The sequence below is a fragment of the Hyposmocoma kahamanoa genome, unplaced genomic scaffold (assembly GCF_003589595.1).
Source record: "Hyposmocoma kahamanoa isolate Upper Pololo Valley unplaced genomic scaffold, ASM358959v1 159, whole genome shotgun sequence".
Classification (NCBI taxonomy): domain Eukaryota; kingdom Metazoa; phylum Arthropoda; class Insecta; order Lepidoptera; family Cosmopterigidae; genus Hyposmocoma; species Hyposmocoma kahamanoa.
In genome coordinates this window covers 330,373-356,469 of record NW_020653571.1, presented here as the reverse complement: position 1 = coordinate 356,469, position 26,097 = coordinate 330,373, and the positions used below count along the sequence as shown (strand labels likewise).

Below are 26,097 nucleotides of genomic sequence, written 5' to 3'. Positions count from 1 at the left end.
AAGTATATGAAAAAAAGAATTGATTTTCTTTTCTAAGTAAAATACCGAGGGTACACGTACTAATGACTACCGAGGCCATGCCATTATATTAACACGTATTAATAATTAACCCATATTAATACAATGGCATGTTTCGGCGGTACATTTACGAGACTACGCCAAAGTTGCCGGACAGCCGCTGGATTCTTGAACCAAATGCAAAAATCTCGAGAAAATTAAAAAATAATGAGCGAGAAAATAATGATAACGGAACCTTTGTTCCGTGATTGTTAACACGTTCGTTCCGAATCCAAAACTATACAAATCTAGAAAACTCGGACCCATTTCGGATGTAGTTTGTGCGGTAAATCCGAGAAAATATATCACTTATACACCTAGAGATAAAATGATGCTTGTGACATTTCGGACAGTCATTTCTCGGATTCGGAACTTTTACGAATCGGACGTAGTGTGCATACGCACTTACAAATTGGATTTTTTTCGGATCTTATACTCTTTGATATCATTCCAATTTGTTTTTTTTTTTCAGGCCCTTTACAGGTCACGACACACGGCTGACTGAGGTGGTAAACACATCAACAAATTACGTCTAATTTAATTTAGATCCGAAAAAATAGTTTCATTTTCGATAAAAAATATTGAAACATGGCGAAGTTATGACACGAAATGGAACAAAGCTGTAAGTCAAGCAAGAAAGTAATTTTTATTATGAATCATACCACAGTCATGTTATTTTTCAAGGCGACCAAGAAATCCTCAGGCCCATGAGCTGGCGCAGTATGTACTAAACCAGTTCCCTTTCCCTCAGTCACGTGGTCACCTTCTAGAAACGGCAGCGTCGTTTTTACGAGTTTGTTGTAATATGTTGTTTTTTCAAGATGGTGACCTGTATAGAAAATAAAATTGTTAATTTCTTACCCTTGTATACAAATAACACGAATAAAATGATCCAATAGCAAGTTCATATATTGTAAACCACTCAACAGTTAACACAATTTTTGGTAACAACAGCGCGGTTTACAAAAATGGTTCAACGCCATCTAGCGGTATCTTACCGAAAGTACAGAGAGTGTTACTTGTTAATAATAATATTAAAAAAATAATAGGTTTTTAGTAGCAGTAGAGCTAATAATAATAAAATTAAATTATTATGATAATGGCAATCGCATTCCAACAGCTTTTCTACAGTTACGGTACTACACCGTTTTAATAAAAACAAAAATTAAATAAGAAAATAATACTGTCTATATTTAAATAAATAATAATACCTAAGTCATAAAGTTACACCAGCCCGTTACACCAAGTACCAAGTACCAAGTCATAAAGTTACACTTAAGTCAAACTCTTTTAACATAGAGTTTGGAAAGCCGTAATCAAACCCTTATTGAAAAAAAGGATGGAGGAAGGAAGATACAAGGTGTATCTAACGGGCAGTTGTGATTTCATTCCACCATATTAAAAAATAAGGCATAAAAAACTTACTCAAATTGATTTTTTTTTTAATTTTAAACCGTAAAGACGCATGGCGGGTAAAATGGAAGTATAAAAATTTTAAAAACTTTAACAAATAGAATGTTCGAAATTTACAAGAACGCAAACCACTCAAAACTGTTACAATCTCTTGTTAGTAGGCAATTAAATTTAATAAAAAAAAATACAAATACAGTTGACAATTTTGTTTAAGTACACCTAACGTAAAATATCCCATCTGCTGAGATAAATTTAAGCTTCAAATGCTCCTTATACTTTTCAGTATTTACTGGTGAAGCAATCGCCCTACTGGAAGCAGTTTTCTATGTCAAGTCTCATAAACTCAATAAGTCTATCATCTTCACCGATTCCAAAAGTTGCCTTCAATCCATCCTGTCAAATCCTTTCCACTCTTCCTTCCGGTTCCCAGTTATTCTTAAGATTAAAGAGGCCCTATTAGGTTGTCACAAGCAGGGTATAAAGAAGGTGCTAGCCTAGATCCCTGGACATGTGGGAATCCCAGGCAACGAGACAGGAGACTCTTGTGCCAAATTGAACTATAATTGAAAATACGGAACACTCGCACTTGTTCTCCCATGACCTATGCTGTGTCTGTCAGAATGGCTGGACCAAACGAGATATACAAATCAAACTGTGCTCATTTTTACTACCTATTTCCTACTATTTAGTACCTTTATTGACATACTTTCTACTTTAGCGCTAACAGAAATATTAAAGAAATAAAGTGGCCAGCTGTTTTGACATCAGGTTGGCTGACCACTTTACGTTTTTCATGGTTCTAGTAGCATAAAATTAACTTTTTTATATAACTATTTGTTATCTAACTTCTACCTAAACATATTTCTTTTTCACTATTTTAGAAGCTTCTATAAAAAATTATTTAAAAAAGTAATAAAGGTTTTGTGTCTTTGCAAAAGTTATCTTCTAAAAAGACAGTTTATCTTCTCCATGTAACTGATAATAATATTATTTCAGGCGCTTAGAATATGCCAACAGTGGTTTCTGGATTATCTTTGCAAGCAAAATTTTATTAAGAAAATAATCTTACCATCAAACTCCAAAACTTTCGGTATCTCCACACCCAAAGTCGTCTCCAGCGATTCAATTAATCCACTTCCAACAAGATAATACTCCCCAGGTCTACTGGTCAAAGTCACAATGCTGTATTTTAGTTGAGGGCTATAGCAAATTGCGCGGTTGGCTATCAAAGTCCAGGGTGTGGTAGTCCAAATTAATGCATAGAGAGGTTTACTGGAAATAAATATTACATTATAAGTTAACAAGTGTATTTATTATGTCAATTGATTATTGTACAGTTATTATTATTATACATCGAATAGAATAATATATATTAGAGATACAATGAACATTCGGCTAATATTCGGTATTCGGTCTTTTCGGCCACTTTTTTTAATATTCGGCCGAATACCGAATATCAAATAATTAAAAAAAGCACATATTATTCAAAATGTATCATGTATTTTAATCACAAATTATTGCTTTAATACATAAAATAAACCAGTGGCAGGTTGTGATGAATGAAAACATTTTTCCCTCATAAACAATTCCTGGTTCTAAAAATAGCATCTCACAATAAACACTACTGCCAGGAGACGATAAATAAATCTTAGCAAATTTTGACAGGCTTGGATACTGCTTGGGTTTGCTGACCACCACTTATAAAGATCTGTCGTATGAACAGTTTTCAAATAAAAATCAATCTCACGTGCAATAGACCTTTTCTCCACATGCTCATCATATTGGATATTATCTGTAGCCACTTCTTAAAAACAGGTCCAGAAATTGACATGTATCGTTTCTATCGTTTTATGATTTTTCAACAAAAACACCCCACCCCCGTTACCTCCGGACGTAACAGGTAGCACGTGAAATGCACAGATCTTACACCGAAAATTCGGCAGACGAACATTCGGCGCTTCGGCCGAGAGCGTGGCGGAATTAAATTATTAATTAACAATTAAATCTCATATAGCCTGCTAAACTTACCCTTTTAAAACATTTTGGACAACCTTTGGGACATTCTCAATAGGAAATGAGACATAGACCTCTTTGCTTTTGTAATGAGGATCGTATTCTAACTCCGCCTCTGCTAGCGCTGTCCTGAAAGAAGGAGTGATATTCATAATGTTAAAAGTCTTTTACATTCCATTTCAAAATATTGAAATATCTTTTACATTCAATTTCGTGCGTGCGTAGGTGCATGCGTCAGTATCGTATTCTGAATACTACATGAAACCACAAAAAATTGGTTTCACATAGTGCAAGACACAAATATATAATTGCTCCAAGGACATCTAGATTTTATTGTAATCAAAATACTTACTTAGAGCTAGGTGACCAGTACACTGGTTTTAATGCACGAAAAATCAGCCCCTGTTCATACATCTTATAAAATTGCCTTAATTGTTTCTGTACATAACTTTTCTTTAATGTCAAATAACACTGTTTATCCCAATCAGCCATAACACCCCAGCTTTCAAAAGCTGCCTTTTGTTTCTCTACAGTTTCCAGTGCAAATTTACGGGCTATATTTCTAATTTGAATTGGAGTTGTTGGTTCAGTACGTCCTTTTCCTGTTTTGGCTTTTTGTAATGCTTTTAGTTCTATTGGGAGACCGTGGCAATCCCAGCCAGGTACATAATGGACTTTGTTGCCTTGTAGTATTTGGCTACGATTGTTTATATCTTTTATTATCTGGAAAAGTTTCAATTTATTAACATCCTTTTGTTACAATGAAAATTAAAATACATCATGTGCAATCTAAAGTAATCAGTGTAAATAGTAAATACTTCCGGACACATAATTCGAGCCACCTCGCATTTTTGTTGTAAAAGGCTAGAATACAAGAATAGTGTTATCACAGAATAAAAATTTTATTCGCGATTATATCGCGATATAACGCGATTTAAATCCAGAAAAATAGTTTCAACTGACGAATATTGTTTTCATTATGTTCATTTAAATTTTTTTTTAGCTTTCAATATGAAACTTAAATGAAGAAATTACTGAAGAGGATGAAACTTTTTCGTTATTTCAAGTAAAGATTAAAATAACAACAATTTAACAACCACTTCGGCTTAAAAAGACAAGACAGCTAACAAATCGACAAACAATAATCTCAAAAATTTAATTGATTAGTTAAACAACATTAATAAAATAATAAAAGAAGATATAGTGACAAAAATAGAAAAGGGTATGCTAAGGCAGTTTGGGCACATGGAGCGGATGAATGAACGCAGATTAACGAAAGAAATATATAGAACTAACATGGAAGGCATCATTGGAAGAAGACGGTCACTAAGAACATTCTCAGATCAAATTAAGTGTTCTTAAGCAAGCTGGAGATTAATGAATGTAAGTGAAGCAAGACAAGTTTGTTAGGATCGTGCTAAGTGGCGAACGATAGTCTCTGCCTACCCCAAGGGGAATCTAAGGGCGTGAGTATATAAATAAAATAAATAATAAAATTACCTTATTAACTGCATGTCCCATATGTAAATCACCATTAGCATACGGTGGGCCATCGTGTAATATAAATTCAGGGCCGACTAGGTGCTTTCTTTGCCAGTTGTAAAGCTCCGAAAACTTTGCTATCTGTAAAAATTAAGCGATAACCACGTACAAGTTTTTTAATTTTTTCTTCGTTAATGTCTAAGACAGTAGAGTAATTATGTTAAAAGATATATAAAACTGTATAAGCAATAGATTTTATCATATTTTAAAAGCTTTTACCTTCTGAATTTCCTCCTTTTTATTATTATTTGACCGAGCCGGAAAATTCGTTTTTGGGAACAAAATTGTATGTGAATACGTCTTAGTTTTGGGCTCTGCTGAGCTTTTTGATCGTAAGCATGTAACACAGACATATTTTGTTCTAAATTTCTTATAACATGATGACAAAATCATCAAATACTTGGTTGTAAACATTTTTGGAGGTTAATTTGTTTTGACAGTTATTTCCTAATGTTGGTAGTAATGATTTTCATATCGTTTTAGTATTGTGTGGGACCCTATTCCGTATCACCTAGAATTAAAATTTACTTTTTTTCAAAAATCATATTTGAATCGACTATCGATATGGACCATGTTCGTCTCTATGCAATGGAACGTCACTTTGTACACGTTTAGGAACTTAAATAGATTTTTAATTTCTAGATATTAGAATGAAGAGGCAAAATAATAAAACGTTATCAACAGATCGCAAATTGAAATATTTATCAGAATTTCTTCTTTCTTTGACTGTCTTCACATTATTATAAAATAAATAAACGACTTACTATAAAATCTTGCAAAATTCAGTTAATCCGGTAAGAGTTTTTAAACACTCAACCCTCTTGACATTTCAGATTTCCAAACAACACATGTTTTGGAAATTCATGTTTTGATTCAACTTTTTTTCCTATTTAGCACGTGAAGAACACCTCGAAATGGTAAAACACACAATTAACATATCATTGTTCCACAATTTGTGATTCATCTAGAACATATTAAATAGTAACCTATTTTTTTTTCAGCCTAAAACAAAGAAGAAATTTATTGACAGAAAAAAGGCTGTAACATTCAATCTAGTGCACAGATCGCAGCGAGATCCTCTTATTGCTGATGAAACAGCCCCGCAGCATGTTCTAGTGCCCGTTAATGCTAACATTCCACCGAAAAAGGAGAAGGAACCTGTGAGTAATATTTGACCGAAATTTAAAAAAAAAGTATGAATATCCATGTTTTTATTACTTCTGTTGGGTCTATGGGGGTATAAATATAATTAAAATATATAAAATATTTATCCCCTGTCTGATCTTAGTTTGAAACCAGGCAACTGGTCTGGTTGTCTGGTACGTATGTATTTACACTATGAGTGCCAGAGCAACAGAATTCACTCTGGGGCACTACCCGAACACTCGGACCAGTAGCAGTAGAGCTCATTGTGAAGGGGTTTGTCCAGGGAAGTATTGCCACCAGGCACTAATGTGAGCATTACTGCATTCTAGTTTTGAAGGGTAAGGGTGCTGGTGAAATTACAAGCACATGGGACTTGTCAACTTGTGTCTCAGGGTGACAGGTGCAGTGGCAGTGCCCCTCATATTTTTGTGATTTAAAGCTGTTAAGTGGCTCTGCAACTGTTATGGACAGGCATGTAGCTTACCATCAGACACACAACTTGTTCATCTAGTCACTTGATATAATAAAAAGCAACCAATTTAAAAAAACTGGTCCATGGTTGTCAAAATATAGTTTTAATAATGTCATCACGTATGGCTGAAGTTTATGTTGAAGGAGGTTAAATGTTTTTAATAGAGCAAACTCAGGCCAGTAACAAATCCTATGAGAAGAGACTATGCATATTACGCTACTCTGAAAGAACTCTGGAAGAAAGACGCCTTCATGGTGACCTCATATTGACTTATAAAATTCTGATTAGTCAGTACAACCTACCAATACCACAAAACATCTTTAAAAAACTTTAAACCATGTCATGGCCACCATCTCAAACTAGTTTGTGCACCTTCCAAAACTCCTGCTGCACACAATTTTTTCAGCAATGGAATGGTACATAATTGGAACATGCTACCAGTGATGTAGTTCCTGCTATCTCTGTTAATGCCCTCAAAAGCAAGCTTGACAACTGGCTACGAAAGAGTGAATTGGTGCTAAACAAGTTAACTAAAATAAACGATATAAATTTCAACACTGTGTGATGTAGGCATACCAACGAAAGCTGTTGTCTATAATCAAATAAATAAATGAATAAACCTTTTTAGTATGTGCATTCCATTGTAATCCAAATTTAAATATCTTTTCATGTTTCTATGTCATTGTTTTTTCATGACAATATAGCTTTGACTGCAGTCCTCGATAAATGTGTTTTTACATCATTTATGTAAACCTATTTTATTGCTTCTAATCCGAATGTCCTAGTCCTCAGTAAGGTATCCATAAACCCTGGATTTCCCCATAGTTTATGGTAGATATTTTATACTTTACACCCTGTTCCCACCAGAGTCAGCAGAGATAACAGCCTTCTACTTCCAACAATCCTGACATACTTCTTTCGCCTAATCAACACGCATCAGTGCTTTCATGCATGCTCATTGATTAAGTGTACTCTTAACCTGGCTATATCTTAGGAAGTCCTAGCTCAACTTTAAAATAGCTGACATTGAGTTGGGCGTTGATATTATTTTTGGAGGTAGATCTACTCAAAAGGAAGCCCACACAAGTTCAGTTTCTGGAAAGCAAATGGTTTCTTTCAAATATCATGGAAATCTAAAGCAAAAAAATAATGATTACTAGCTAATACAAAAATTGTCCCATAAAGGCACACAGATGCAGCTTTTGTGTTGCACTTCACTAAAGTTATTATATTGCAGGTTGTCCCTCCCCTCTCCCCTCGCGCCCTCTAGCCACAATTTCGACATCAGGGGGCCTACCACAACCTCTTAAAACAATATTACTTTAACCTTACATTGACTTTTTGTAACATAACGCGCTTAAAGTAAGCTTATTGTAATGTTATAACTATGATGTTTTATTGGCTGCTTTGTGACTATTCATTCATTGAGTTCGTACTATGACATGACTTTAACATTAAAGTAATATTGCTCTTATGTCAAATTCATCATTGGAAACAATATTATTTACAATTTTATTGTCTTAATATTGATTTGTAATGATCAGAACTGAAGTTGTACTGATTTATTTACATATATGTCTTGAATATTTTGTTTATTTTTTATGTAATAGCACATAGTAAATATTTTTTCGTTAAATAAAAATACGCGATGTTTATTTCGTAAAATTATAACAGCGCCATCTATGTGCTCCTTGGCGAAACTAACAGTTCACACTAGACTATAGCTCCGAATTCATAACGTGACTATCAAGACTACTTGTTTTATTTATTTTCATGAAAATGCGGAATAATTATAGAAAACAACGTAATTTTAATAGATTTTATTATTACATACTTTTCTTTTCTTAACAGTCAAAATTCTCTGAATGTAAATAACATGAAGTACATAAACATTATACTACGATAAGACGATTCGGAACATCAAAAAGAAAGAGATGGCATTATATAGTTCACATAGCGTTATCTCTTTCCTATTTTTAGTAAGGAATAGACAATATTGGGAAATCGTTCGTTCTTTCAATCACTTTTGCAATAATACATTACATGACAGGTTCGTCATGGTACGAATATGAGTAACATTATAATAAGCTTACTTTAAGCTTACATTGAAATAAGATTGTTTTTGGAAAGGTTATGGTAGGCCCTCAGCTATTCTAAAGTTGTACTGAAGTCCTTAGATTGGGTATTCAATCATAAATTCATGATACATATTATTGATCACTTTACCACTGGGCTCTCAAGGTGCTGTTTCCCATCTTTGCCCAAAACTTCTCAAATATTTGCTTTAAGTCTGAATATTTTTTTTCTTCTTAAAACTCATAAAGACGAAAACACACTGGCCAGTCTTTTTATTTTCTTTATTTATTTGTATATTTATTATTATTTATATTATATTATAAACACATGTATTTCACAATAGTTGAAATATGCCAGTAACACCAACAATTTATTGCTAACAAAAAAATTCTTTTTGGTATAAATATAATATGTAACATAATTTGTGCAGAAACAAAGAGAAGGTAGGGGTAGCATATATATGTATATTTAATATTATAATATTATTTCACTGATATGATCTAATATCCTGTATATTTGTTTTCTCAAACAAACCTTATTCAGCCGTGATCATACATAGGATCTGTACAAAGCTTTAAATGTTGGTACAGTTTCATTTCCAATATGTAGCAATTGCAAACACCTCATCTCCAGCTCATACACATTCACTGCTGGACGTAAGCCTTACCCTGAGCACGACAACTGTCCCGATCTTGTACCGCCTGCCAACTTCCTCCGGTGGTCCGTCCACCTTGCCGCAGGCCGTCCTACACTGAGTTTGGCTTCACGTGGTCATCACTCAAGTACAGGTCTGCTTCATCGGCCATCAGCCCTCCTAAAGACTTGCAAAATCCTAACCACTTTTTTTTATATTTCAGGAGCTTACACCAGAACAGCGTAAGGAGGAGCAGCGCAAGTATGGCGTCTACTTTGATGATGACTATAATTACTTGCAGCACCTTAAGGATACCAGAGAAGTCACCATGGTTATGCAGCCAGTAAGTATTGACTCTCTTACATAAAGAAAATAATCTCATATGATTCTTGCTGCAGGAAATCATATTTTATATACAAGGTTATTTGTAAAATAATAACAATAACGCACACACTCAACATAGCCCCGAACTAGGGAAACTGTGTTGCGGGTGCCATGGACACACACATAGACAACCACAAATTACACCCAAACTCACGAGAGAAATAAATGTAGGCCATACAAATATTTCTCCCGGCCCGGGAATCAAACCTGGGACCTCTGCGTGGCAGTCCGGCATGGTAACCATTCGGCCACAGAAGCAGTTACTAACAATCTTACAGGACCATGTTACTAACATTATAAACAACAACTTTTATTCCATGACTTAAAATAAATAAAAAAATAAAAATCATTTATTTCAGGCGACATGACCCGTATCAAAATAAAGGAGATTGAAATTTAAATTAATACCTACAGTTAAAATCAAAATAATATAATCAGAATTAAAAAGACAATAAAAGATTAAAAAATAAAATTAAATAAAATTGAAATAAAATTAAATAAAAGCCAAAATTCTAATTAAAATTACAAGCACATAGTTTATTGATGTCTAAATCGATTGCCTCCATAACCGGCACCATAGCGGACATGCTTATCATAACCGAATATAGGGTCAATCTAACCTGCCAGCTATCGTAGCCAGGACAATATTGGACGATATACTTTTACATCCTTGCATACATCAGATTTTACTTTCTTACAAAAATAACAAAAAAAAATTAATTTATTAAAATAAGTACTAGTTATAACCTGATTATAGTTTGTGAGGGAGCTGGAATCTAAAATAGGTCGAAACCTGTGCTTTAGCTTCCAAGTGCACCACTGCTGTCATATGACTTAGAAGGATAGGATAAGAACAATATGTGCAATAACAAAAGAAAGCATTAGCATAAATATCAGTCTCGTACAATACACGGGAGCGGGCACGGGAGTCGTTATTGAGGTGGCTTGCACGTTTGAACTTATTGTCTTACTACCAAATACAGAGATCTAAAAAATCAGATAATGTAACAAAAACTTAACAGTTTAATTTTGGTAAAAATAGACTATTCATTGATATGTAAAGTCAAAGACAAAAGTTTTAGTGCTTAAATATATTATATATACATATATTAAATATTACTATTAAATAATTTTTTTCTGAAATATTAAAATTTTGTAAATATTATTATACTTCCGGACACATTATTCGTGTCACCTTGCAATTTCAATATTAAATGCCCGTAGCTTAAACAATGCTTGATTGATCAAGGACTATTATGCAACTTTGAAACAGATATACTAAACGTCATTTCCTTAAGTCCTTATTGAAAATTTGAATTTAAAAAACCGGAGAAAACTTTTCTTCTACAAAAATAATTATATTTCGAGTTCTTATGTTTTCGCCATTGTTACACATAGGAAATGAAACTATTTTTCCGGATTTAAATCGCGTATATTTGTTTTTTCAAACAAACCGACGTTTCGGGCCCTTTACAGGTCCCATGGTCACGGTTGACGTGTTGACAAATATACGCGATTTAAATCCGGAAAAATAGTTTCATTTCCTAAATAATTATATTTATATATTCTAGCCCTTTAAGGATAAAAATGCAAAGTGGCTCGAATTATGTGTCTGGGAGTGTATATAACCACATGTGATTTTATTATTATTATATTGTTTCAAGGTAGCATAGATCTCTTAATAATAATATACTATTATATATATAATATAACATTATCACCAAATTTATTTTATAGAAACCAATTGAAAAGAAGAAGGAGTCCATGCCATCAACATCACAAATTGAGCCAGAGAAAGTCATTACAGAGAATCTTAGACTTCCCAGCTCTGTGTTCGCCTCGGAGATAGAAGAGGATGTAGGGTTATTGAATAGATCTGCAACACAAGGTATGTATTAATGACCTGTGACCTGTTAAACTCCGGTTTCCACTCACAACGTTAACGACCTTCGTGAGTTGCTTGCACACTGCTTTTTATGGTGTCGTCGTCGTCGTCGGTATCTCTGATGTCCCGGGTTCGATCCCCGGCTGTTTCAAAGTAGAATAACTAACTTTTCTATATTATCTCGGGTCTGGGTGGTGATACTGTCGTTCGATTTCCACAACACAAGTGTTTAGTTACTTATTTTGAGATCAGAGCAACGTATGTTATGTCATATCGTGCAATTACGCGTAACTAGCATTTGATTATGAATCTCCATTTCGGTAATTTAGTGGCCAAATCAATTCCGCTTAAATGTTACGCGTGCAGATACGCGCTTTTCACCAATGTTTAATATTTATTTATTAAAAAAAATACAAACAACATAATATAGGCTGATTGCGCCGGTCCTTTGTGGGTTACACTGAAGGGACTTTGTAAGTAAAACCTCCTTGAGACTGCTGACTTGACTTTATTTTACTTATTTTTGAAAGTACAAAATAATTGATGTGCACAGTCCGGAGATTAGCTACGCAATGAGGACGCCGCCCGGTAGCTGCTGCCTGTTGACATCTGTACGATCCATTGCTAATGCATATTCGTCAGGCGTCACGAATGGCCTGAACATAGGCTATGTAAATGCAGTGATAGCTTACTTGAGAAAACATATTATCTTTTTTGTAGGAGTTTCTGATAAACTTCCTACAGGCACTATAATTATTAGCAAATGTCATGCAACAAGTCGAATCAGTTACAATAACAAGTCAAACTTTGTTCTTACAGGTCTCTGTCTGGACCTGGATCCAGAAGTAGTGGCAGCTCTTGACGATGATTTCAACTTTGAGGATCCTGACAATGAGCTAGAAGACAACTTCATTGAACTTGCAATGGGAGGTGAGTTTACATCCACCAATTCCCATCGACATTATTTTAACCCGTTTCAATATCTGTACATCAAATTTTAACAGGTGACGATGATGATGATGAGGAACAGTTAGATGATGAAGATGCAGATGATCACTGTATGTCTGAAGATGGTGATAATGAATCGGATAAGGCTTTTGCTTCAGATTTGGACTCTGATGATGACAGCGGATCACAGGTAAGTTAATATACCTATAAGCAATCACTATAATGGTAGTTAAATTACAGACACAGATACTCATGGACATATTTAGGGGAACCTTAAACGAAGGTTGCTTTATAACAACAACGTTCATATGAGACATTAACCATAATATACACCAGAATGTTTATTCAAAAGATAATCGAAGTCATTCTCCTTTTTCTATTTTATTTTTATTTTTCTATTTTAACGTTACACAAACAATATAATCATCACATGGTAACAGATACAGTTTGATAAATTAATAAACTAGACCACATTCCAAAAAAAACAGTGCACAGCGTGATAAAATTAATCTTAGTATTAGGTTATATAGTGTAAAATTACAATCACGAAATCTAAAACGAAGAAAACAAATTAAATTTCTGGTATATGTGACAAGCAGCTTGATTTTGATTGCCTCTCCCGATCAGAAACTGCGTCTTTTCCGACTCGAGGCCTATAATTGCGATTCACAAGTGGCCGATCGGAAACTTTGACATTTCTAATTGGCACAATGGTTGATTTAACTCACAAATTAGAACATCGAGTATATAACCAGAAATAGAGACGAAATCAGGGCCATATATTCCTGGTAACAAATTCGCGATACAGCTCTTATAAATATTAACTTCCGTTTGCACTGAAATATAGACATGCCAACTACTGACCTATAAATATGTGCCTCCTACATAACTGCCTCTGTGGCCGAACGGTTACCATGCCGGACTGCCACGCAGAGGTCCCAGGTTCGATTCCCGGGCCGGGCGAAATATTTGTATGACCTACATTTATTTCTCTCGTAAGTTTGGGTGTAATTTGTGGTTGTCTATGTGTGTGTCCATGGCACCCGCGACACAGGGTTTCCCTAGTGCGGGGTTATGTTGAGTGTGTGCGTTAAAAAAAAACTGACCTGTGTGTACGTCCCGTATATTCCAAAAAAAATTCTGTATTTATTGTAATAAAGATAATATCTCTAACAATGCCGTGCTGTTCTATTCGGTGGTGTGGGAAAAACAGTAAAACATCTAATTACAAAACAAACGGAATCATATTTCATCGGTAATTAAATATTAAATGTGTAATTTTGCAATTTTCGTCCATTATAGCATATTTAACTGGTCGATTTGAAGTGAAACAGTTGACGACACCCATTGACGACCCTCGTCAATTGTTTCGAACTCGGGCTAGCCAATCGGAGCGCAGTTGTCACAGTAATGATATGGCAGAATAGTTTTCAAACAAATGAAATGACATTTCGTCTCTATTTCTGGTTATATACTCGATGAATTAGAAAGATATAGTAGGAATAATGTATATCTTCTTGCTCAGAAATCCATCTGATTTCGAGACTACCCGGTCGGATCAATTCCAATATGAATCAAAATCAGCACGCAGGGATTCATTTGACCATTGTTATTTTATATACGCTATTTTATATAGTTATATGCGCTCCGTCGATGAGCACAATTCTCGTTTGAAGACGTCCAAAATCTTCAAGATTTTTGTGAATCTTTTCAATCATAATGTTTTACTTGACCATCAAACTAAGTAATAATTACTCTACTAAGCGCAAAATTCGAAAACACTCAGCGATGTAGGGTTCCTGGTGGGATCTAGGACCACCAACTAATTACAGACCTTACCACCCTTTTTATATAACTTGAAAATTTTCAAGGTGAGAGTGTGTAGGCACTTTCTAAATCAAGCGTCCGTCCTCAACCAGATCGTCACATACTAGGTGAAACAGTTACCTATTTATTTAATCATTAATTGTACTTACAGAAAAACACAAATCTCATTTAGTAAAACGGAAAAGACAAACCAAAGGTACTGCTTATTTCTAAAAGAAATCTTATCGTGCCGACTTAAATACAAAACACAATAATTATAATAACGGTTTTACGTGACGGTAAAAATTGAAATATAAAAAAATATAATAATTTGATATAATAATAATAATGTTTGATGTTGTGTGTGTGCTTTTTTATTATTATTATTTTATCGATTACTTGCAAGACAGGCTTTGCCTATTGCAGGAAACGTAAGAAATTTTCTGTACGCGATATACGCTACAGTTGAGTTGTGTTACCTGGTTCTTTGTCATAATTTAAATTGTAATGTACCTACCTATACTTCGTTTCAATCCATTTTGAACAAAAAGTAAACAAACAAGTCACTGACCCGACCATAGACGGTTTAGTGATGGCCAATTGTAACGCCAACTACACATTGATTAAATAATTGTATGAATCGATTTGTTCAATTGAGTCATACTAGCTGTTTTCCTTACATAACCTATATAAGCATATTTAACATTTCAATTTACATCCTCCTTCAAATCCTTACACTTAGATACTCGTTTGATTGCGATTGAAATGTTTGATTTAATAATCGATTAGTAATGTTTTATTGATTGAACCGAATTTTTTTTTTTCGAACAGCACTATGCAACCATAGGCAAGTCATAGAAGTATAGATGAATAATAACCTCACTTTTGGACTACCATTTTTCAAATACGATTTTACGATGCTATTCAAATGAATATTGTTGGCAAAAGTGATGAACGTCGAAATCTTCGAAATGTACGTGAAAGTGTTATTTATTGAGTGATTGCTTTAGAATTTTAACCAAACAGGTTTGTTTACTTTTTGTTCAAAATGGATTGGAAGAGACTATACACCATTTCATTTGTAAATAAATAATTTTGTATTTGTGGTTTTTGTATTTTTGTATGTGCACAAGAAAACAAAATTTATGTAGTAAAAGACTATCAATAACATTAAAGTATTACAACTACTTAGATAAATACGTATTTAATAATATAAATAATACCTATAAAATGGATGGAACACTGAATAAATAGTTCTCCTTAACTCTCGTTTTGAAAATAGCTAAGGATTTACTAGCGGGTTGTAATGGGAAGTGCGTTCCAAAGTCTGACCGCATGAACAATGAAGGAGTGGGGATAAAAACCGGAAATGAAAGATGGAAAACATAACCTGTGAAAGCTGAAACATATATATATCCATTAAAAAAAATTGTATTTTGCAGGACCATAGCCATAGACCGAAAATGCCTAAGTGGGATCCTCAGGATAAGGACGACACGAAATCTCGCTTTTCGCAATACTCGATGACCTCCAGTGTTATGCAAAGGAACCAAGGCCTTTCACTCCTTGACAATCGGTTTGAGAAGGTGAGATTATAATATAGGGTGTAATCATATGAGATACAGGGAAATTATAAGAGCCATACATTGACTTACAATTATATGGACGTCGGGTCCGCGCTAAAAAGTGTCCGCACTTGTAAGGCGCTAAAATCGTATACAGAGCGCCAAACTCCGCTTTAGTCTTCGTTTGTTCTACTGACAGCGCGATACTGCGATGACATTACAATTTAAATTTCGAATAGGTTGACTTGGGACATTTTTTTCGTGGTTTTTGTATTAGACCCGTCGTCCATTTATTTGTAAGTCAATGGAGCCATAGGTCTGTTTTTAGTGAAAACAATTTTGTAAATTTTATAGTTATGTTATAGTTGACTGCCTCCGTGGCCGAACGGTTACCATGCCGGACTGCCACGCAGAGGTCCCAGGTTCGATTCCCGGGCCGGAGGAAATATTTGTATGGCCTACATTATTTCTCTCGCGAGTTTGGGTGTAAATTGTTGTTGTCTATGCGTGTGTCCATGGCACCCGCGACACAGGGTTTCCCTAGTGCGGGACTATGTTGAGTGTGTGCGTTATTATTAATTATATTATTTCCAGATGTTCGCGGAATACGACGATACAGAAGTAGGCGCTCTGGACCTGGAGGACATCGAAGGCTTCATGCCTGAGTCACACGATATGCTGCTGCGTGCAGCTGAGGAGTTCGAAGAATCCAGGAGACGGTATCAGCTTGATAAAGAAGCTGAAATAGCCAGGTTTGTTCTAAAAGCTGCTTGGAAGAAACAAGGGTATAAGCAGAATATATCAATTGCAAACCATCTTTCAAAAAGAATAAACTTTTGAACAAGGTAATAAAAAACCACTGACCATTTTAAAGGAGCACACTGTATAATGGAAATAAAAAATACATGTTCGTATTTTTTTCTTCAAATACTTAATTAATAAATAAGTTAAGACGTTTCAAAGTTTTCCGAAGAATTGTGAACATTTTTTCCGACAGACGATTAACAGACGCCGTTGCTATTGCAACACGAACGGTGTGGGGTAGTGGGCGGAGTCAGTGCGCGAGTTTTATGTGTTTATCCGACAACAAAGTATTAAACTAACGCGCAAAGCGTTAGCGCAGGTCTGTCGTCGCGGCGCGACGTGCTGGCGCCTAAGTGTCTAGACAAGTCGGCGCCGATTGCTCAATTTTATTTACTATTTTGAGGTAACCACGCGTTAGAAATTATTGGGAAATATAAACATGAAAAAAATGGGAATTTTTTTCTATTTCACTAATTTGTTCTATTACTGAATCTTATGCACAGGAAAAAAAATGAACAGTGACTTTTTGTCACCTGTATATTCGACGTTGTAAAGTATGTGAGACGTAATTTAGCCGTTTTAAATTCACACCTAGTTACCGCCGCAACAACGTATTAGTACTTCCGAACCCAAGATTGAAATTGTTTAAAAATAACCCCTACTATAGTACAGTTAAAATATATAATCAAAATCCTCTGCACATTAAAGATAAACAAAAAGATACATAACTATATATATGCTGTTGGTATACCTTTGTAAGTAAATACGTAAATAAACTCCATGCCAAAACGTAAAGTAGACTATCCTTACCTTGTTTTTGTTTGTTTTTAGTTGTTATTGCAATGTCTTATTGTACGAATTGTTTGAACGGTTTTGTTTTATCCTTTCTTCTCAGAATTCAACGTCTTGAAGAAATACAAGAAGAGACATCAGAAGACGAAATGGTGACCATAGAAGTTGAACCAAAAGAGAAATGGGATTGTGAAACTATACTATCGACTTATTCTAATCTGTACAACCATCCGAAAGTTATCGAAGAGCCGAAGGTAAGAGGTTAATTACACCATGTAACCCGATGTTTGTTGCTGGGTTTATCAATTACAGTGTGTTGATTTGCATTCTCGACATATCTAAGAAATTAATAATAAAAATAATGCTAAATCGTCTAAAAATATTAAAAAATATATTCTGTTCAATATTCTGGCTAATTGTATCTAGTAAAGTTTTGCAAAATTGTCTCAAGTCATACGCACCACGCAAGGGCAGTGACCCCGCCACCCGCTTCACCGAGCTGTACGTAATCTTTCTCGATCGCTTATTTACCTATTTTTTTAATTATGATTATGTACTAGTATTGTTATAATTTACTATTTATTTACATTAATTAGAAAAGTTGACTGAAAAAAGTAGTTTTGTAACTTAGACTTCTAGCATGAAGGTATTGCTAGAAGTACCTAGCTCCACAGAGATTCGCACGTGAGTTTCGTTTCAACATTAGACTCCACAACTTTGAAAGCAGAAACTTCAACACTCGTATCCTCCGCGTAAACTAAATGTTTCACATCATGCCATAAGAATAGACACGCACTTGTACTTGATGGATTACCATGCAGGTTCTGGTGAACCTGGTAGCGGTTCTTTCTGGCAATACTAGCTCTTGTTTACATACCCGTTTGGGTACGTGGCATTTTGTGACAGACTAGAATAGAATGTATGTGGGATGTCAGCGTGACGTAGACGCAGTACGGGAAGCAAGGTCGACTGATTTACCAATCGCGCGCTCGATACGACACTCCCCCGCCGTCGCTACCCCCACCCCACAACCAAATAGATCTAAAATGCGTCTTTCTGCGCATTTAAGGTCATTGTTCAAAATGTTTGCAAGTGCCGTGCAAGTCTGAATGACCTTTGGATTAAATTTGTTTACAAATTTTTTTTTTCGGTTCATTTTTTTAGTGATTTGGGTTCAGTTTCGGATGTAGAATGACCTCTGTAAATATGGCGAGAATGCAAATCAACACATTGCTTTTTTTTTGTTTCTAACATGAAAGCATGAAAAAACTTTATTTCCCTGCAAAAACTGCTTTTATGGCCAGGACAACGAAAAGCATCATTAAGGAAACGAACAAATTTTCTGATTTTTCTATATTTAAAGACAAAAAAAGAACATTATATTTCAAATCAAAAATAGAATCAATCCAATTTAAACTCAATATTTTCATATATTTTTCATAAACAAACAAACATACAATTATCTCACCAAAAGTTTTAATGGAAGTTCGCCATTGTTCTGTTTTGTAGTGTTATCAATTTAACCAAAAAGTAACTAAGTTAATATTTTTCGTCAATAAAGACTGAAACTTAACAGATATTGCCTACAGACAGCAAAAATGATAGCAATATTTTTATATAACATTTTTCAAACTTTTTCTTTGCAGAGATCTAAAAGAATCCAACTTAACGCACAAGGCATACCAAAAGACATTCTTGGCAGAGACAACAAGTTAACGGTGAAGTCCCTTGCAAAATTCAACGCACAAAATGAATCACTAGATGACAGCGACGACGAGGCTAAAACGCACGCCGAGTCCATTCTTTCTTCACTGAGTGTGTTATCTATTAGGTAAGTTGAATTCTAGGTTATTTGAATCCTTTCTAGATCAGGTATAACCTTTTTAGATCACTTGAATCATAGTTTAGGTTAAATAAAAATTAGTCCAAAATACACGCTGTCGTTCATTTTTAATTAATTACCAATTTTTTCACTGAACTTCTGGTTCTAGTTCGCGCATATTTGTTTATTGAATCCTAATTAGGGCAAAATACGCGCCGAGTTTTTCCAGTTTATTGCATGGTCTGTTAAGCCTATTAAGTAGTGATGAAAGAGACTCAGTCATTTAAGGCGTTTTATAACGACTCGACTCCATTTTACAGGACTCGACTCTAAAATTAGGACTGGGGGTTCGAGTTTTTATTAATAAGTCTCAGTCGTCATACTAAAAGACTTAAACGACTCGAGTTGTTTGCAAATTTTATGTCTTATTAAACCCGAAGTTTATAAATAAAAATGACGTAAGTAGTATGTAGTAAATAATCACGTCTCTTTAATTATAATAAAAATCGTAAAATAAATACCTTGTGGGTAGAAATAAAATCACGCCATACGGCTCATGACTCGCGACTCCCGAGGCTATGAGGCGCCAGTTGTTTTAGTCTTTTTAGTCGTTTTAGTCCTATAAGTCTTTTAAGCTTCCTAAGGTTAAAAGACTTCGACTCGAATTAGTCCTCAGTTTTAGTCATGACTCAAGACTTGAGGGTTAAAAGACTAGACTAGTCGTGCGGTGTTATAAATTAGTCGAGGTTTTTTAAAGGCCTTAAAAGACTGAGTCTCTTTCATCACTACTATTAACTCTTAATTTGCGGAATTCGCGGATCCTAGACGGACCTATTTCCGGTTCTTGTGGACGGCCAACTAACTTCCGCAAGTTAAGAGTTAAACGAGTTAGATTTAGTTAAAGCCTTTTTAGATCAATTGAATCCTAAACAGATTAGGTTAATCGACAATGAGGGAAAATATAGGCTGAGTCTTTCCTTCTTACAGCAATTGAATCCTTTGTAGATCGATTGAAGTGTTACTAATTTGGATTCAACTATTTATTTGAACGGTTATTTTTTCATAGATTACCAAATTTCTTTCAGGCCAAAAGATGAAACACCAGAGGAAAAGAAAGAACGTAAACGTCTCCTTAGGGAGTATCGTCGCGAAAGAAGACTCGAGAAGAAAGCCAACAAAGAAGCTTTCAAGGAAGAGAAGAAACGTCAAGAAAAAATTATGTTAAATAACAGAAATAATGTGCAAGGCAATCGAATATTGTAAAATCTTAATCTTTAAGGCCACATCCCATTTATCACTAGGAGATATAGAAGTCGGGTAAAGCAATTTGCTTCCCGCGTTTTTATTATATTGTATGTCTAAGAAGTACTTTGTAGTTTTATTTATGTGCCGTATGTTTAAATCTATTTCTATCCAGATAGAAGCTTTTACTGAATGGTACTTATACCTATGTGCACGTAGATTAGGTAAGTTTAATATTGTTATGGATTTGACCACTCGGGACCGAATAATGCAAAAAAAACTTGGTTAATTATGAAGTAGTTTCATTCATTTTTACTTTTTCCAATCTTGACATGCACTTACAGTTATACCACAAGACAACCAACTAAACTACAGACTGAAAAAGGTTGGCAAAGATTAATTAAAAACGATGCCTTAGATGGGCGGACATTCGATCACAAAAATTCTTATTAAACAGGATTCAACTTAATAAAAGTTTTATTAAGGATTTAAGTTATTAAATAATATAAATCCGCTATTAAACGTGTTCAAAAAAAAATTCTTGAAGTCCTTTTCAAAACATTTTATGTATACGTGCCCTGGAAGGGCACAATTTGCAACAAATGGAACTCCCTTCCAGCGCACCGGTAGCACCGGCACGTGACACCTTATGATATCGGGTCCTTCAAACGAGGCGTGAAGAGGCATCTTGTACGCACGCAGGGTGGAGGTGGCTAGGGCAATGATTGTATCAACACTGCATTAAGATACCTTCACATTTGGATTCCATTTAACATCAGGTGGAGTCACGTGCCCGTCATGTATAAAAACCAATAATTATCTGATATTAGAATACAGCTACAAAATCATGAATAAATATACCACACACTTCACGCTCTTTTCCCATCAGGGTAGGTAGAGACCACAGCCTTCAGCTACAATACTGGCACACATCTTTAGCCTCATCAATGCTTCCATACATCGATCGACCCAAGGGTGTTTTGAACTGATTTCTTAAAACTATAAATAAAACACGGTATTTATTACAATAACACATGATATATTGCTTCTATCAAATCCAAGCCTACCTTATACATTAAAATTATAATATACCTACGACATAATGTCAAACAATTTCATTTATTTACAGTCCAATATACATAACAATATTTTACGTATAGACTCAATGCCGCAAACCAAGGTTATTCACACACTATGGAGCCTGGCCGAGCTACTTACTGTCTGCCATTTTGATCTATATTTTAAATATTTGGAATTTAAAATGGGCGGCCATATTTAAATCATATATCGATAAATTGCATAGAAATGTTATATGACAAGGAATCTGATGTCCACTAACTAAAACGCGGTTAAGTGATAAATGGTTAAATAACCGTTTCAAATAGCAAAAAATAGAGCACAAAATTCTCTTTTAAAAACAGTTCAAATTATTACCGTATTCGACTTATCGGAACTTACCCTAACGATGTATAGCTCTATCTCAATGTATCTCAAAAAATGATTTTGTCACGGTCACATGATGTTAGTGGACGGCAGAAATCTTGTAAATACTGATTTAGGCTCAATTTACATCGTCTCGGAACGGAATGGAAACGAATTATTATAACGAAATTGTACATAGCGTAAAGAACTTGACGTCTATACAAATAACGTACAAACTAACCGAGCCTAAACAAATTCTCGCTCAGTCTCGGGAATTCCCGCAGCTATCGTATTGTATCTAGTTTGTATGTTACACAATTGGCATAAAGTTCATTACACTATGTACAATTTCGTTACAAAGAACCGCTTCCATTCCTTTCCGAAGTAATGTAAACTCAAAAAAGGTATCACATTTATAAAATTAATATAATTATAAAGATATATGAACATAATACCGGGTGTTTTTTTAGATCAAGGGGAAAATTTAAGAAGTGATTATAGGCTAATAAGCCTCAATTTACATTGCGGCGGAACAGAATGGAAGCTAATTTTTGTAACGAAATTGTACATAGCAAAATGAACATTACGATATTCATGACGTGAAGTTACCTTAAAATTATGCACAAGCTGTTTACACCGTACAAGTAGCATGAAAGCTAGTTGCACAATGAAAACGCGCCTAACTTAACTTAAATCTGGGTACGAATTGCACAGTTATTGGTAAAGCTCAATTTACATTTCTGCGAAACGGAATGGAAGTAAATGTAACGTACAAACTAGGTACGGGAATTTTCAAGTTTACGCTAGAATTCTCCGGAAGATAAGAGACTTTTTTGGCTTGTAAAATATGCTGACTCTGTAGCTAAGTTGGTTAAGAATGTTAGCCGCGGCATGACAACAGATACTGGTTCGAGTCCAGTCAGATCGAAGGATTTTTTCTTTGTTTGATCTTCTTATCAATAACAACAAACCAGTGTAGTATTTACACAAAAAAATATCGCACATGAAACAATATGCTATCGTAACTCAAACGTGATTGAGAAAAACACGTTTTGAAAAAAAATACTAAATGAATCTTATTGCGAATAATGTGATTATTTTTATTTATGCATAATAATTAGTTATCCACTTATAAATGATTTGGGGGTCGATGTAGCTTGCTTCCGTGGGTTTACCCTCGAGACCCTACAAGTGACAACTAGGTGATGCTAAGCCATGCCCCTGCCTATTCACTTCTCCATAAATCCCGATTCGGACCACCATCATCTCGAAACTGACAAACCGCAGCTGCTGTTCGTCGCCGAGACGCAGATCAGATGTCCGGCTGATGCGGTGTACCTCAGCTATCCTGGCTATACTCTGGAGCAAAAGGTTTTTACCTCGTGCCGAAGTCTGTGTGTACGTTCGCAATGGCATCTGTGTCAAGCGTCTCAAGAACCTTGATGCATCCAGTTTTTCTGTTTAGTGGCTTCTGGTTGACAAAGGAGCTACACAAATAGTGTACTGCTGTGTCTACTGCTCGCACAGGGGTGATCAGATCACTCGCCTTCTCGACAGCCACCGGCGACCGTCGACTTATAACCACGGTCTATTATATATATTTATCGCATGTCTTTTTTGAAGACGGAGTAAAATGACATTTGTAGGGTTGCCAGATTCCGTAAAATTTTAAATAGGTTATCGATAGTTTTATCGCTCGATTGTGAAAGATACGACATTCTAATGATTACAAATTGCTTTATTTATTCTTATTTTGACAGTTGACCAGCAGTGTAGTGTACAGTGTAGTATCGAGATTAATTTTATTCATATATATTTAAACAAGAATAGCCGGATTTGATTATCTATATTTGAATTGAAATAAAAAACTTTAAAATATGTCTCCTCTTTGTATTTTTTATAAACATACTTCTGAATACAGTGTATGTATGTATGAACTTACAAAAATTTACCATTCAAATGAACTTGTGCTCAGTAATTGAATGATTAATGGGTCGAGGATGATTGAAATGAAACAACTTCGGCTATTTATTCCATAGCGTGACCAATATTCAGTCGATAGAACATTTATCGATTATAGTCACTAGCTGCTCGCAAGCGTGTAACACTTTTGCGCAAATGTCGTTTTACTCCGTCTTCAATAAAGACATACTGACAACCTGTACCTTGATGTGCTGCTGTCTGTACTTAATTGAGACGGTGAATATACCAGCCCAGTTATAATACAGTCCACTTTTTATTTTACGTCCCATTAGGACCCTAACAAGCCCGTACCGCAGTAATGTAAATAGAGCCTAAAATTATCAAAGTTCACTTGAAAATTCTCTAATAGTAGTATATGAAATAACTAAGCGAGATTCAAGCCTTCATAACCCAGTCCGTCCGGGTCGGGGCACTCCATACGGTTCTTCAAATGCTGCAGCGTGTTGTGGAAATGCTTCGTGATCTGTTCTACTTCTTCCGATTGGTCCAGGTTCGCTAGTTCTTCGCGGATTTTTTGAATAATCTATGGGAAAATTTGGTTTTTTTAAATTAAATATAACAGGTTATAGATACGCCACCAAGCTTAGACGTGTGCAAAGTGAAATCTTGACGCAATTTCTATACACATGCAAGTTATATTTCTACAGTTAAGAGAACATAAAGCGTTCCACTTTATAATAATAATAACACAATCAAAATAGTATTCGGCGGCTCAATGGCTTGCACTGTGAACGCTGTTGTGTGGATTGACGAGTTCTGGGAAATTTTCGGGTTAGTTTTCTCTAATTTCGGTGGCAATTTTTAATATTTAAATATTCAAGTATATTATCGTGAAATATTAAATAATACTTCATGATAATTTTCCAGGTTTGATTCCCGGTAAGAACACTTTGGGAACAGAACATTTCCAAATTGGTTCCATAGTGAATTCCGTCGGTCTGGTAGTACAGGGAATTTAGTGATGTATAAAAATAGCCCTTACTACTGGGCTGTACTAGTGGTGAAAGAGACTCAGAGTCGTATTCTAGAACTCTACTCAATGCTCAAGTCATGATTACACTGGAAACACGAGCACTGGAAATACGACCCTAATGGCAGGGACTTGAGTATGATTTCGAATGCTTTAAACCATACTCAAATCCTGACTTGAACATTGAGTAGAGTTCTAGAATACGACCCTTAGTCTTTTAAGGCCTTTTAAAAAACCTCGACTAATTTTTAACGCCTCACGACTAGTCTAGTCTTTTACCTCTCAAGTCTTGAGTCATAAGACTAATTCGAGTCGAAGTCTTTTAAACCTAGGAAGCTTAAACGACTGGTCCCTCATAGCCTTTATAAACTTCCGGTTTAATAAGACATAAAATAGGTACAAGGTCCTTTGCGAACAACTTGAGTCGTTTAAGTCTTTTAAGTCGTTTAAGTCTTTTGAGTCTTTTAGTATAACGACTGAGTCTTATTAATACAAACTCGAACCCCCGGTCTTAATTTTAGAGTCGAGTCCTGTAAAATTGAGTCAAGTCCTTATAAAACGCCTTAAAAGACTGAGTCTCTTTCCTCACTAGACTGTACTCATATATAATAAAATACCAGTTATATTAAAAACTGATGATAAAGATTCAACACTTCGCACCGCTCGTGGACAGCTCGTCCACATCCTCTCCAATTCTTGTAACTCTATCGACTAATATTGTAGATGTACACTTACTGCGTCAATAAGGTTGGTAGTTAGACTGGCGTTCCCTCGCTCGCGCAGCAGCGCGTAGCGGCCGAGCAGCTCGGCGAGCAGCTGAGCCTGCACGCCGCCGTCCATGCACTGCTGCGCCACGCGGGCCGCCTTCTTCAGGCAGTCCAGGGCGCGAGACGCGTCGTTCAGCTCCCACTTTGCCGATTTGAAAAACACTTTAGCACCAGCCATTTAATGATAATTAGTTGCTCAAAAAGATATTTAATCAAAATAATATTTATTAAAAAAAAAAGAACTGGCTTCGAACTTTGCTTATATGTACATACAAACTGAAAGTAAAAAGTTAACAATCGGTTACTGGAAAGTATGCGAAACCGAATTAATCCCCTAGTTTGCCACTCTTAGAG

The 26,097-nt window shown here is 35.2% G+C and overlaps 3 protein-coding genes across 3 annotated transcripts in view; 1 reads left to right on the top strand and 2 right to left on the bottom strand.

Annotated features, from left to right (window-relative positions):
• LOC113240619 (isoleucine--tRNA ligase, mitochondrial) overlaps window positions 1–5,439 on the bottom strand; it is an 18,176-nt gene extending 12,737 nt beyond the window's left edge. The window contains exons 1-6 of the mRNA XM_026477957.1: window positions 5,245–5,439; window positions 4,984–5,106; window positions 3,836–4,206; window positions 3,499–3,612; window positions 2,540–2,742; window positions 720–886 (exon numbers count right to left, since the gene is read on the bottom strand). Of these exons, the coding sequence (XP_026333742.1) occupies window positions 720–886; window positions 2,540–2,742; window positions 3,499–3,612; window positions 3,836–4,206; window positions 4,984–5,106; window positions 5,245–5,439 (1,173 nt within the window). The remainder of the gene's footprint in view (window positions 1–719; window positions 887–2,539; window positions 2,743–3,498; window positions 3,613–3,835; window positions 4,207–4,983; window positions 5,107–5,244) is intronic.
• Window positions 5,440–5,840: 401 nt separating this feature from the next.
• Window positions 5,841–20,680, top strand: LOC113240617 (protein LTV1 homolog). The gene is made up of 11 exons (XM_026477955.1): window positions 5,841–5,942; window positions 6,027–6,185; window positions 9,577–9,696; window positions 11,475–11,625; window positions 12,442–12,552; window positions 12,627–12,760; window positions 15,819–15,962; window positions 16,536–16,693; window positions 17,641–17,791; window positions 19,184–19,368; window positions 20,445–20,680. Exons 1-11 carry the CDS (start codon window positions 5,940–5,942, stop codon window positions 20,620–20,622), a joined length of 1,494 nt encoding a protein of 497 aa, XP_026333740.1. The 5' UTR covers window positions 5,841–5,939; the 3' UTR covers window positions 20,623–20,680.
• A 3,385-nt stretch (window positions 20,681–24,065) lies between these two features.
• LOC113240612 (vacuolar protein sorting-associated protein 35) overlaps window positions 24,066–26,097 on the bottom strand; it is a 25,386-nt gene continuing 23,354 nt past the window's right edge. Inside the window, exons 16-17 of the mRNA XM_026477948.1 lie at window positions 25,712–25,885; window positions 24,066–24,529 (exon numbers count right to left, since the gene is read on the bottom strand). Of these exons, the coding sequence (XP_026333733.1) occupies window positions 24,371–24,529; window positions 25,712–25,885 (333 nt within the window). The 3' untranslated portion in view covers window positions 24,066–24,370. The remainder of the gene's footprint in view (window positions 24,530–25,711; window positions 25,886–26,097) is intronic.

Coding starts and splice junctions, on each gene's coding strand:
- LOC113240617 (XM_026477955.1), top strand. Junction 6,186..9,576: donor CGAAAAAGGAGAAGGAACCT/GTGAGTAATATT, acceptor TTTATATTTCAG/GAGCTTACACCAGAACAGCG. Junction 19,369..20,444: donor CTGAGTGTGTTATCTATTAG/GTAAGTTGAATT, acceptor AATTTCTTTCAG/GCCAAAAGATGAAACACCAG.